Source organism: Limulus polyphemus, unplaced genomic scaffold (assembly GCF_000517525.1).
Source record: "Limulus polyphemus unplaced genomic scaffold, Limulus_polyphemus-2.1.2 Scaffold2706, whole genome shotgun sequence".
Classification (NCBI taxonomy): domain Eukaryota; kingdom Metazoa; phylum Arthropoda; class Merostomata; order Xiphosura; family Limulidae; genus Limulus; species Limulus polyphemus.
In genome coordinates, this window is record NW_013668316.1 from 121,610 (window position 1) to 137,030 (window position 15,421).

The window sequence follows — 15,421 nt, forward strand, 5'->3', positions numbered from 1 at the left end:
CTTTTACCAACAAATAGTGGGATTGACCGTCACATTATAACGCCCCCCCGGCTAAAAGGGCGAGCATGATTGGTGTGACAGGGATTCGAACTTGCGACCCTCAGATTGCGAGTCGAGCACCCTAACCACCTGGCCATGCTGGGCTGATATGTATTATGATTTCGTACAGTGTGTGCTTACATCAACTCTACTGAACAGTCTCTATGAAACAGAATTCAGCTGCAGGAGGAAGGAACTTTAGTTAGGCAGTATGGTTTTGTATAGTGTGTGCTAAATTCAACTTTGCTGTATAGACATTGGCTGCAGGAAGAGGACACATCAGATATATAACACAGCTGGAGTACAACTTGTTGCAGATCTCCCCATCTCTCTCAATTTTATCAATATTCTTCTGTTTTCCAATGCAATTAAGTAAAAGGATATCCATTTCTTTGAAATTCTAAATCCTCAATCTGAACAAGTCTTTATGATCTTAGGATATGAATGAATTGCATAGGAGAGGGTTGTTACATACCTTTACCAAAAGTTTTTAATGTCATCACACAACCTACAAAATGCCAAACAATGTCAAAATATAGTTAAGATACTTGCATTTCACAGGCTTTATACAAGCTGTAGTTGTCACATGATTATCATATTCAAAATCATTTTAAATATAACCTACTCAATCCTCATATATTACTAGAAAACATATACTTTCTCTGTATTCTGGAAATTAAGAAAAAGTTCAGTTTAAAATATTTTGGAATATTACTTCATCTTTAGTTAATATACAGCATAAAAAGTAGTATCTAGATCAATGGTTTTCAAACCGTGTGTTGTGAGGGTTTCACCAAAGGAAGAATTATTAAGAACATAAAGAAAACTCTACAAAATAATACAGCATGTGGCAGCAAGGGTGTCTTGCAAATCAAGGTAATTTGGTTAGTGTGTCATCAGTGAACCAATGATTTAGGTATTTGATAGTGATAATTTAGCCATTAACAAAAAAAAGTAAAACAGTGCAATGATATTTTCAGTATTGATTTTTAGTTCAAAAAATATATGTTTTATCTGAATACAAGAAATACAGAAGCACATATTAATGTACCTCAAAATTCCATAACACACTCACTAACTTGTGGTACTAAAAAAAATTGTTCATAATGTAGTTTTTTCTTTTTCTTTTAACATCCAAGAAATGGCATAATCAAAGTTCATCACTCTTTCGTTTATCAGCCGGAATACCATTAGAACTGCCTTTTTTCTGTGATTTGGCTTCTTCCGAGGTTTTTAAGGAATCTGATGATTTGTTATTGGCTTCTTCTTTTGCCTTAAAGAAATACATATAAGGACTTTATAGCAATACATATATATATATTTACAATACAAGTTGAAATACCTGTCAACCGATGGGGAATTTATAAACTTAATTAAAACAATGCAAGTTTAACAGCAATCATATGTTTTAAAATAATAACTTGATCATAAACTTTATCTCAAAATTTTAACAAAATTTCTTTATAAACAACATTTACAGTTTGCTTTCCATCTGCCAACAAATAAAGATTCTGAGGTGATCCTACCCTTGAACACCCTACATATCATTGACCGTGAGAAAAGCTGGTTGTTTGAGAAACAATCTCCAGCAACTTTCATACTTTGACCTTGAATCCATTTAGAATATTCAACATTGTCTAAAGCATCAACCTGCCAAGATTGTTTGAGATTGACTCAATAGTCTGGGAGTAATTATCCAACAGGCTTTGCAAAATAGAAATAGGGTTGAGTTAAATTTTGACCCGATTAGGACATTCCCCATAGTTCATAGCATTTACATACAAATTTTGGTTGAGATTGACCCAATAGGCTCAGAGGAGTTAGGGCACAAACAAACACGCATTTCGTCTTTACATATATATATAAATATGTATACCAGCCATATGTACTCTGTGGTTACTTCTCATTTCTACTCTTACCAAACATGGCACAAACATACTCTGTTTTTGGCACAAAAACATTTAATTTTGGGCACCTACTTATCTTATCAAACTTTTATGATGGAAATATTTTATTTCGAGTTTCTCTCTACATTTCCAATACTTTGAAGAGATGTTACACACCAAACAAGTATATAGTTAGGATTTTAGAAATGGCATCTGCAATTCTTAAATATTTGGGGAGGGGGGGACCAAAAAACGTTTTTGCTTTCCCTCTCAAACCACAAGTTTTCATACATTTTTCTCTAGAGTTCTAAAAAAGTTATTATTAAGACATTCAATAAAAATTCTTTTAATTACTGGCTATTTCATTTTATTCAACTACACATTTAGCAACACTTATCTACTTAGCAATATAACGAATATCTAATGATTAAATTCAAAGAAACTTGGTGATTTAGATATTTTCTTTTGTCCATTGTAAAAAATATTACGTAGTAAGTGCATACACTTGAAGCATGTTTACAGAAGAACGCTGTAACATACCATTATAGATTTACTAACAATGAGATTATCACAGTTAGATTTCTTTGGTAAAGGAGTAATAATTAAGTATCTATACTGATAATTATTGATTTATGCCAAACATATCCTATTTAAACAAGTACATCAACTTCTTAGTTATGACTCCACTTTGATTAAAACTGTTTCAGGATTATGTATATTGTTTGTTGCAGGCAGGAGAGTAGTTAAGGAAAAACTAAACACAAAAATTATCTTTCCTGATTTATTGCCATCTTCAAGACTTGATGAAAGAACTTTTCTATAGCTACTTTGCATTTGAGATAATTCAAAGAGTTCTCTACAAGAAATCATAATTTCCCCCGACCATTACACAAACAATGAAGAGGAAGTTTTCAACTCCATGTCTAAGGATTATGGTTACAGAATCAATTTGTGTAAGTACTGTAATGAAACTTATTCTTACGAAACACGAATAACCATAATATACATGCATGACTGTTGCTGGTTATGTGAAAATAGATAGATTTAAAGCATCCACAAAAGTTCTCTCTTTACTTCTGTAGGTCTAACTTTACAGAATTCAACATTATTATTCTAGTTAAAATATTTACAAAAAAGATTATGGGTTTAAAAAAGTCATAACTTATATTTTCATAATAATAATAATAATATCAAATACATTATAAAAAAAGTTACAAGTAAACTGCTACACTGTTTCATAATTGATCAAATATCATTGAATCTGCTGTGCATGAAAATGCAGTTTATTTAGGGTAGGTATGAAGAAGTCTAATTAAGTACCCGTTTCTCTAAAATTAACTAGAAAGAACCAAGGTTTAAAACTACATAAAGAAGTTTTACTGGAGCACGAGCGTTAATCATCTATGGAGCAATTATCTAGTTATTATGTGCTGTAATAAACAGACTAAACACAGGTCTAAAACTTTGTTAAATTTAGAAAATAACAGGGACTGAAGATTTAAATTAAATTATCTGTCACATAATTTCTTTAACAAGATGTAATAAACATAAAAGGCATATGCTACTGTAAGGAAAAGTTGTAAGAAAAATAAAATAATTTGTAGAATGGAATTCAAGGGAGAATGAGTGAAGAGGGCCAGCCTCATAAAAAGACTGAACCTAAAGGACACTCAGAAAGAAGGTATTCTTCTCAGCAGAGTACTTCTTAACCCATGATGGCATTTAATTTAGGCAAAGGAATTGGCTTTGTAAGCAGTAATTGGTGTATTTGAACCAACTCCTTTGCCTGAATTAAATGCTCTTGCATTAGAAGGTTTTCAGGGGAGCAGCCCAGAAAATAAGTACAAAAAGAACAAACTCTAGAGACAGTAGCTGTTCTTAATCCATACCAAAAATGGCCAGTTAGAGACACAACCAACCAAGTTAGTGGACACTCGTGGTGAACCAAAGAAAGACCCAAGAAGTCCCTATGCTAGGACTGAACAACATGAGGACAGTGCAATGGAAACACTAAAACGTAAATAAATAAAAATAAAAAGATAGATACTCTTCATCACAGTTGGAACTGAAACATTTGGTGAAAACTAGTCCCATTTCTACATAGTTGGAACTGAAACATCCGGTGAACAGTAGTCCCATTTATACATAGTTGGAACTGAGACATCCGGTGAACAGTAGTCCCATTTCTACACAGTTGGAGCTGAGACATCCGGTGAACAGTAGTCCCATTTCTACATCTCTAATGCCATGCAAGGATGTGCATACAAAGGTGAGAAAGGTACCTGCCAAAGCATCATCAGCCACCAAATGACACTCTCTGTTTTACTTTTAAAAGTCACCACCCTCTCATAGAGCTCCAGAATAGAGTTTGAAATTTTATCTAGGATAAACACACAGATATGGGTGATTCCAAACATGACAGGTATCACAAAGAAGAAACAATCAAATAATTTCTCAACCTCAGACACCCTTAGATTTGTGAACAGGGGAATTGGGCAATATAAAAATATTTGGGCTACGTAGCACAATTGTAGAGGTTAAAGAAAATTAAAAAGTTCTGACTGGATGAATCAATATAGATTCTCAATGCATAAGAAGAGACTGCATTTAGTTATTGTATCTTTCTTATTTTGTACTGTTTCTTCTGAACTTAAAATCATTTACAACCTCAGACACCCTTGAAATGGTTAACAAAGGGTGTTAGGCAGAACATACAAAAACTCACAAGAGATGGATTCCATTGAGCCTGAAGAATAACCTGAAACTGAAGATACAGCGATAGGATGAAGGTAAAATATGCAGATTTATCCCCATGCTGGCCTGCAAGATATCTGCTAAAAGGCACAGAGGCCAAAGACATCACCAAATGGTGACTATGATGAGATGTAGCCTGAAATCCAAGCTTAAGACTGGTTTGGAACAACATAATAGATAAGACTGATCATCTGCACAAACCATTCATTAATATAGAACAAGAATTGCCATACAATATAAAAGAAACTGTTAATTCGCTTGAAAAGATTCTTTTCTTGCAAAGTAGGAAGAAACAACCCTGATAATTAGCCATTTAAAACATTCATCAGAAGGAGAATCAGAGTCAGATAGAGTAGGTAATGCAAAAATAGAAAAAAAACAACAACAGTGGTGACAATCTCTCAAAGTCCAAGTCTCTGGTAGGAAGGCTCAAATTGGATATAAGTACAGACTTCCTGTTTAAAAAAAATTGGTAGAATGAACAAAGGTTCAAAAGGAGAGCCAGGCAGCTTAAGACTAAACTTAAATCTCACTGTGGACAGTGTTGAGGCACTTATGGGAGACACAATGAAATTAATTTGAAAAAGAAACTGAAAAAAGTAAGGCCCACAGAGGCACATGACATTTGTGGCATCTCAATATGACAGTGTTCAGCTTTGTAGCCTGCAAAAGAAGCAGATAAAATAGGTACATAAAATAAAATGAAGGACGCTATTAATAAGTTGGACTACAACAAAGATCACTATGAAAGATGTACAAAATACAATGGAATATGATCTCTGAGAAAAACAAGAGGAGTGAAAACCGTGGTAGAGTAGGCCAGAATGGGGCAATAAAAAGAATTGGACAATGGAATCAAATGATCTTGGCCAATACCTGAGAAAGAAAATGAAGACTGGCTCAAAGCATTCACTGCTACAAAATCTAGACCCAGGAAAAGAAACTAGTAGAGCACCATAAGATGATGCATTGCCACCATGAAAGCAACAAGCACATGATGACTGAACCAATGAAATACTGGCTCTGAGAATAATATGATGTGAATGTAGTAAAACAAATAGAGCAACCACAGCAAACATGAAATCAAATACCATCATGCCTGTTGATATATGTCACCACAGCCAGAGTGTCCGAGTACTTCAACACAGTGGTGTTGTAACAAGGGTGGGAACTCATGACATTTGTGTGGAACAGCTCAAATCTCTAACATGAAAATGGGATATCTAAGTAGGTACAGACCTTAAAGATAATGGTCCTCTAACACATCATCCTAGACATTAGAGAAAGGCATTAGTGAAAATATTCAGATCCAAATGAAGCAGAAGAAAAGAACATACAATAGGAAACTCGCAAATGAGCCACACTTGATGGTTATCAAGAGCAGCAGGAGAAATTCAAAAGATCTAAGAATATAGAGTCCACAAAAGAGTAAGATGGCACTGATGGTTTCTGAAGCATAAAACATCAGCATAAGAGCATGTACAATAATGCAAATATATGTATAAAACTGTTCTCACCTTTTGGCTGTATTTGCCATAATATGGTTTATTTTCAATGGTAACCTCCTCTAACCTCTCTTGATTTATAAGGTAGTCCTTAGCATCCCATGCTTGAGAGCCATCTTTAAACATGAATATGGCTCTGTGATCATCTACAAGAAACCTGAAGAGAGAGAGCTTGAAGTATAAGAACATGTATTTTACACTTAAAATATATATACATTTCTTACATGCATAAGTGTTTACAGATTGAAATAAATCAGTATTGTGTAATATGCATAATATAAGTTTTCTATGTATAAATTTTATAACATTTACTATTTTTAATATCATAAGCTTGTAGCAGATTATTACTTTTTATCAATATATAAACTAAAGTTACAATTTCCCAACCTTGTAAGTTTTCAAATCCACATATATATAACTTTTGTGTTAATATTTTTCCTCATTTTCTATAGTAAACTGATCTAAAAATGTAAGCAAAGTATTTAAATGTATATTTAGTGATTTTTTTGCATAACAATTTGTTTTAAACAAGAAACTTGTGAAAGGTATACTACTACTCCAACAGGTGTATACAAGTCCACATACACAGAATATATATATAGTTGGTGTACGTATAGCTCTTTACAAAGGATACAATGCTGGCATAAAGACAGAAATGGTTTATAAGTTATTCGTTTACTCCTAATACTATTCAACACTTTTTTTTTTAACATCAAACAGCTAGTTTTGTTGGAATATATAGCACCTGTACAAAGATTTTAACAGATGCTCAGTTTTCCTGTTTAATGAAGTACAGATTGGGAAAAACCTAAAAATATAAGTAAGTAGCTTCTTGTAAACCAAAACAATTTTGGTAAATAAGTTATTACCATGTTCTTTACTTTGTAGTGAGCTTTCAGCTAGTGTAGTGCTACCCATTTTTAGGCTTAACAAAACTGTATTATTAAAACCACAAAGAAATATGGAAATAATACGATAATTCAAGAAGAGTTGCTAGTGCATAAGATGGCTGATAACAACAATAATAATAAAAACAATGTTGAATACAAATTCATAGTGCAGAAGACACAAGTTTCAGAACTTAAGATATAAATTTTTAGAGTAAAACAAAAAAAGTATAAAAAAATATGACGTAAATACATCTCCACAAAAACAACAACTCAGAAACCAGGAAATACACATATACATTTCAAGATATGTGATTCATTATACTCCTTGATCTGTAATACTACTGATGAGTAGTCACCATACCTAAACTTCTTGCAAGAAAACTACTTCAAACCAAAAAACAAATGTCTTCGTAACCTTATAAAAAAAAAAAGTTAAAACACAAACCTCTTGATAGCGTACAAAAAATTGTGTACAATTTCATATTTATTTTAATATCAATTTTATAGTAACATTACATGTAGACATATATAACGTTTTGAATAATAACACAAATATGTTAATGTAATCAAAATACAAAACTTGTTCTTAAAATCTGAAAATGTTTAATTTCAGTCTAAACCCAAAATTAAATCAAGAAACATGTTACTTAAATAGTTATGAATCAATTTTTTTTATGAAATACAGTACTACAAAGTGAGAAGAGTCAATTTTGTTGTTAAGTATAAGGTTTAATGAATATTTTAAAAAATATATTATTTTTATCATGTCTGTGCTATTGCAGTGCTGGTTGTAAACTTTAATAAAACTTTCTAATCTCACTTTAAACTGTGAAATAAGTTACATAGAGTACTGTGTACTATAGGACCATAATATACAGAAACATACACACCATTTCACACTACCAACAAATTATAGCAAGTACTTACCGTTCTGCACTTATATGGTTATTCGTCAAACTACTTTGCCATAATTTTGTTATTTCTTCTAATTCGTCTTTACTTGGATTACCTGAAAACATATAAAAAGTGCACAATTAAGTATATTCGCAATGCCTAAGAAAAGTATCAGATCATAAAATATAGTACGTATTCAGAGTATCTTTCGTTTTTGGAGTTGGTTGGTGAAAAGTGATGTACCTCCAAATATTATCTCATACTGGTCTGAGGAGATTGAATTTTTGAGAATGTGAAAACCAACTCAGCATGGTTAGAGAAAATACTATTACTCATTAAGCTGAAGTATGGACTCACTATACAAATATAATGATAGAACAAAGAGCTGTTGGATATGATCTTTATCACATGTGACATTAAAGGCACCATTCTACAAGATGTAGAGGTTAATATGTTCACCAAAGTTTATTTATGTTCTCAACATATTTCCACCTTTGTCATGTGTTATGTTCCATTATGAAAATAGGGTTGAATATGGTTCTTTTTGCAAGAGCATAAGCTTATTTGTCTTATTTTTTGACATATGTAAAAAGAATAGTGATATACTGGTGACCCATTAGTAGTAAGATTCAATACACTGTGGGTTTGAGCACCTGAACATATGCCCCCCCCCCTTTTTTTTTGTAGTATGCTGTCTTCTTTATTCATTGGATGAATTATATCTGACAGGTGGAATATTCCAACATCTTTTAGGGTCTTTCACTCCTGACACTTTCTTCCAAAGTTGTATCATGTACATGTTTACTAATGGTACAATTCTGATTTTATTTGTTAGAATTAAATTTTCTTATTTAATCAGGATGTTATGTAGTACAGTATCATTGTATGTGGTGGTGTATTTTGTGTATAAGCTTAATGACCAATCATCAGATATGAGCATGGTGATTAAGATTATTTTATAGTATTGTCTTTTGCCTTGTTTCAACTGTAATATTACAAATTCTAATTATTTTTTCATACTTTCAGCAGTTAAGGATAAGTCACTAATTGTTTGGTGTTTCTAAACAGATGTTAAATGCCATAATTAATAGTCTTGTAATATTTTTCAGAGGTTGTGATGTAATCTACGTACAGATCATTTCAACTAAATGGTTTATTTTATTTTAGGTGTCAGTGTGTATTTGTGTACTGAATGTTAACTGCTAGGATGCTACAGTTAACTTACATAGTGTAATGTGAATACCCCAAAGTCAGTAAACTATCAGTTAGAAGACTGTTGGATAGAAACATTCTATTTAGGTTTAGGTTTAAGAAGTGGGTTAAATCTTTATGTAAGTTTGTCTTGATGTACAGTTTATTTATATTTTGTCATAAGTACAGAGCTATTGTTCCATCCTTATTGGCTTATGAGAAATCTGAGTATATTTTGTATTGTTTCCATGTTTTTTGATTGACAGTTAGATACAGGTAAAATTACATGTCTAAGCTATAATGGTTTTATAGATTTGTAGTATGAATTTTGTTCTTGACGTAGCAAGATGTCTTTCATTTGAGACGTAAGGCCACTAAAACGACAGAATACTGCATCCTTTTTTTTAACTTTTTAATAAAGGGTTTAAAAAACTAACAAACTTGTTTTCCATGTTGAAATAACTTTAACCTTTTTTTTTGGTCTGATTATTTCAAAGAATTTCAGCCTTTCTGACTACTTGTAATGAGTAGGGTTTACCCTTTCGCTAATTCAGTGAAAAGCTGTATTTCAGGTTAAGGAGATTTATACATAATATGTTTGTAGTTGGAATAAAGACTCTTGGTTCTTTTCCACTGTTGCATACACTGTGTTGAATTTTGAAACAAAATAACACAATGGAGTCATCTATAAAGTCCATTGATTATAAATAAACCATCATACATAAGATATAAATATAAAACACTTTAATTAACCCTAGAATGCTAGCATTAAATTTTCAATCATTAAAACCAAGTGGTATGGGATCATAGTGACTCCACACTGGCATTCTAGGGTTAATAAAGTCACTAGATAATCAACCACCATAAACAACACGCACAAAGATAAAACACTGCCATTAATAAAGTCACTAAATTATACACCAGTATAAATAAAACGTACAAAGAAAAAACTCTGTCATTAATACAGTCACTATATCATGCACTGTCATAAACAAGAAACACAAAGACAGAATACTGTCAGTTACTTTTAATTCATGGGTTTAAATTTAAACTTTGCATGTAAATTTCTGTTAGGAAGAGATTGCCAGATCTTTATTCTTTGCCTTATTGGATAAATGGTAATAATGAAGTTTGTTTCTTTAGTATAAACATACTTGTATATTTATATCCATCTTGAGCTTTATGGGTAATTCAAGTAACTTCTTGCAAAGACTGACGGTGAGATTTGTCTTCACAGGTAATAGACTTTCTGAGATCTTTGCATAATGTTATACGCAAACTTTGGACCTCATTTGTTAACTCTTAACATTACAGGATTCTAAGGTCTATACAAATAAATATGGCTTGAATGTCTATTTCACCAATAAAACATACCATTGATAAATAAATTATCCATGCTCCTAACAATATTCAATACCGAAATAAAGTCATCTATATGCTTTTTTATAGATGGTTTAGGCAGTATGTTCATGGTGAATGAAAGAAAGGTGAAATAGGCAACAAATACTTACTTCAGTGTGACAACCATAGAGATAATCTTGAAGCACTAGATATCTATAAAGTTAACACAAGCAGGTTGGTCAATGTTTTGAAAGCCATAAGAAATTTAATCCAGTCTTCATGCACTACCTTTGTTGATCTTTAGTTCTCCCAAGACTATCTTGACAGGTATCTCCATTTCATCTTTGCTTCTCATTAAGTCATCTCTATTTTCCAGTGATTTAAAGAAAAGTCTAACAATAACTTTCTTACTCTTAAATTAAAAATCTATATAAACACATCCCAGAGAAATAAGTGGTGCATAGTAATAAGTATCAAATTATGTAAACATACCTGACACTGAAACAAACATCATCAAAGTTCGTCCTTTTTTAGACATCTTTAATAGGTTTTCTGGATTAGAGGTATCCAAGTTGCTTAGATCAATCTTTGGAGATGGTCGCAAATGCTCTGGCAACTCATCTTCTTCCAAAGGCTCTTCATCTTCCTAGAACAAAACAATAACTGTGTGATAAAACAAAAAGTGAATTAATATTCCAAATAAGGTTTCATCTCCGATATCAGATCTGTATCTTAAAATCTAAAACTACTTCCAAAAACCACTTCAGCTCTGATTTGTTTTAAATCTACTAAATCGTTTGACACTATATATATAAAGACATCTTTATAAAATGAAAAATAAGAATTTCTATTACAAGAGTTATTGTATCTGAAGTACATTACCACACAATGTTAAATAATAATATTAATAAACAATTAACTCACAATGTAACACTGGATCATATAATTCCTACATTGCACTTCAGATGGCAGACATTCAGTTTTGTAACCAAACCTTTTAGGTTAGTGATACTGGATACAACATTAGTGTTGATAAAAATACTGGTGTTATTTTTGTATCAACTGATAAAGTTTATTTTTTTATAAAATTAAAAAAAATACTAATTGTAATGTAAAATTTGTCCAGACCACACCTAACTTTTGAAGATTATAGCAAATAGATGCTAGTTATTTTTTCTCCTACTAACAAATTTAGGACTGCTACTACCAGTCCTCTTTAAAATTTGCTGACTATGTCAAAATTAATCATTTCATGTATTAATTGTCAATAAATGTATTATATTTATTGGCAGAAATATTCTGTTTTATGTTTTCGTTTCAAATGTTTTTGAATATCAAAACTGTGTTTTCAACTATTTCACAAAAATTAAAAGATGTTTGACTTGAGTGGAAACTGGCTAGCATTAATTTTGAGCTTTGTTGCCTGATAATCTTCTGATACAATTTACTTGCAAATAGCCAAGTTTAAATAATAAATCAATGTAACATGGTTACACATTTTCTATAAGTTATAAAATGTAACAGAAGAATAAAATGTTTTCATGAAATTAAAGCTTCTGGTTAACACTTTTAAATTTAGTCTTTAAGAAAACAGTATGACTGTTTTGTATATTACAATAACATACCATTAACTTTTTAAACTCGTAATTTTTTGCACATTCTGCAGGAATTATTTTCATGATTTCTTAATATCATGATTATACCTTATACAACTTAAACTTTCTTAACTCTGTAGATATCAACATGGTTTGGATTAGTTTTCAACCATAGAGACATAAGTGTTATCAGACACTGTCACTGTCCGATAGGTAAATTGGGATTTTTGACCAAATGCTGGCAGCACCCGCTCGGGTTTAAGGAGTTAATAATTTGACTGGCCGGTTTTATTTGACCCTTTTCATACTGATTTTGTGCTTTGGAGCCATACTTTGAATCCAAAAATTGTGTTTAAAGTAGATCACCTACAGCTAAAAGAGAATATTTTGATGTAATGTTAAAGAATGCATTAGCATATTTATGATGTGTGTTTGTCAGTTTTAGTATTCTTTCCATTATACTTATGTTAATTCCTTCTAAATAATTAGATCCTTCAAACACCTTGCATTTGAATCATTCTAATATCAACATGTTTTTAGCAGGTATATGGCAGTCAGCTAGTAAGCATGAAAATTATGTCCAGTAATTCTTACATTTATACTGGACATATATGTTAATACTGGTCACAAATAACGAGGTTTCAAATTAATTTTCCACACGTTTAGAAATAAAGAAATCTATCATTTCACTTTCTTCCCAATGCAATTTAAATCAAACTAACATATAAACATTTTTAACAGAATACTTAAAAGATAGGGAACCTCTTTTTAAGAAAATTATTTCAAAATGAAATGTAAAATATGTACACTGACAAGATTTTCTCATTGCAATATCTGATCAACAGAGCCAGACTTAGTATTTTAAATTGCATTTTTATAAGAAGTCTCAACAAAACTTTTTAAAATCAAATTTTATAAGATGAAGTATTCAACTAAATAGCTTAAGTTTTGTGCCATATTACATTGGAAAGACCTCAATGGTTCTACTTTTTCCCCATACCACAAATGTGAAATACTCATTTGAAATCCCACCATGTTCATGTTTCAGCTTTCACAACCAATACAAATAAAGATGACTGAAATAAATGTAAGAAAAGCTGGACATGATTCTCACATCATTAGCCAGTCAGCTTAGCAGGGTTTGCAGCTGATACCATAAAATCTAATTTGTATGTATTGACATCATCATATTCATTATATCCATTTTCATTCAAATTACTCTTGTAATATGATACATTACAGACTGCTTGTTTTGATACATAATACACCTATTATTCATATCTCCTTTGAAAATCTCATAATCACCAGATTATTTTCATTGTGAATGTGTTTTTATGATATTTTACCACTGTGTACAAATATAACTCCAACTCTTTAAGTTAATAAATAATCAAAACCAATGTTTCATATTTACACAATTTAAAAACTTAACTGAAGCCATCAGCAGCTTCCACTTTAAAAATACACTTTACATGTACAATGTTTCAATGTCTTCTACATCGTCTTCAGGAGTTATGCGCAAGACATGCTAATTTATACATTATTTTTTCTTGCCATGTGTCTTTTATATTTACATAATTCCTTAGTCAATCTTCATATTACATCACACCAAATATCAATGCTTTGACTTGATGGAACTTCATATCTGTTTAATATTTCTTTTTTAAATTTTATTATTTCTAGTGATTCTATGACATTTAAAGCTGCAATGTTACGAGGTTGGGGTAAAATTGTAGTTTTTCCCCCATAAAATTTTGTGTTGTGTTGTTTTTAGATGTTCTGAAATAGCCAAGTTTTCTATTTTATTATTTCTTACACAACCTTCATGTTCCTGTAATCTGTATTTTAAATTCCTTTTAGTTTGACCAACATAAATACTCCCACATTCACATTCTATTTTGTAAATCCCAGTTTTATCTCCTAATTCTATTTTATCCTTAGTACTCCCCAACATTTCTTTAATCTTATCTATAGGTTTAAAGATTGGATAAAAGTGTAGTTGCTTCTTAAAAGCTTTAAACAACTGACCTGTTAATCCTGGAATATAAGGTAAACTTAAAGTTTCTTTTTTGTTTTTTTCATAAACAGACCTTAACGTAGTATTTTTAACTAACATTAAACCTTTGATAAATTTCTTAAATGCTTTATCTACTATACTTGGTTCAAAACCTCTTTCAACACCTACATATTTAATTTATAACAATTCATTACTTAACTCTTCCTATCTTGAACATATTTTTAAAGCTCTGTAAACATATGTAATAAAATGTAGAGATTATTTTCATTTTTATATAACATGACTGTGTAAATATGAAAAGTCAGTTTTAATTACTTGTTAAATTTTAGACAATACACAAGTGCTGATCATTGATTTTATAAGCTCTTTCTCATCATGTTTTACATAATTTATAATGAATGCCCAACAAAAGTATATGGTTCTTTATATTCTTATGACTATTAGTATACACTGAAAGTGCTTACAAGTTACAGGGTCAATGTTAACAGAAAGTGACTAATTATTTGGGTAAGTTACAACTCTAACTTGTTTAAAATTACACATAATCAGGTGAAAACCTAAATCTATGTGTAGTGCAAAAACCTGTATTTCCAACTTACTGTTCAGCATGTTATTTTGTGTCAATTCCTTATGCAACTTACTTGTCCCCTTCATAATTTAAATAATACTCAAAAATTTTCAATAAGACTTATGTGAAGAGCTAGAGTATGTTTTTATATCAGAAAATAAATGTTACAATTCAAAGCTACAAGTGTAACAGTGAAGGCTTATAGTATTTAATTGGAAAAATATTAACACATTTTCCAGCATAAAATCACACCCTAGCACTTCACATTTAAATTACAGAGTTAGAACAAATTTTACTGAAAATATATTTGGTACTTATTTTAAATTATGGAGGGGAAAGGCAATACTAGAGTAGAGTTTACCAAAAACAGCATTAAATGGCAGGTCTCTGCACTACTTGTAATTTGCAAGTTACTCTTACACTTTCACATACTTAACAAAAACAATAACTGATACAAATTCGATGACGAGGAACCCACTTTGAGACTAATAATGGCTGGAGACGGCTTGAATGGGTAATGAAGAAAAAAAAAAACTTTAATATAACAGCAAATGTACAACGTTTCGACAAGGTTTTGTCATCATCAGGTACATCAGGGTTGTCTATTTCTTCCTCTAACCTGTTCGCGTTAGCATTACAAGAAGATGGATGTTAGGTTGTAGAACATCTGATGAAGTTTGCTTTACAAGAATATGGGCATTAATTGGTACAGCTGCTGGTGAGATTAACCTCACAAGAATA

The 15,421-nt window shown here is 31.2% G+C and overlaps 1 protein-coding gene across 1 annotated transcript in view; it reads right to left on the reverse strand.

Annotated features, from left to right (window-relative positions):
* Positions 1-1,012: 1,012 nt before the first annotated feature.
* The window catches only part of LOC106467684 (LDLR chaperone boca-like), a 15,348-nt gene continuing 939 nt past the window's right edge, over positions 1,013-15,421 (reverse strand). The window contains exons 2-5 of the mRNA XM_013928059.2: positions 10,993-11,146; positions 8,002-8,083; positions 6,197-6,341; positions 1,013-1,312 (exon numbers count right to left, since the gene is read on the reverse strand). Of these exons, the coding sequence (XP_013783513.1) occupies positions 1,190-1,312; positions 6,197-6,341; positions 8,002-8,083; positions 10,993-11,146 (504 nt within the window). The 3' untranslated portion in view covers positions 1,013-1,189. The remainder of the gene's footprint in view (positions 1,313-6,196; positions 6,342-8,001; positions 8,084-10,992; positions 11,147-15,421) is intronic.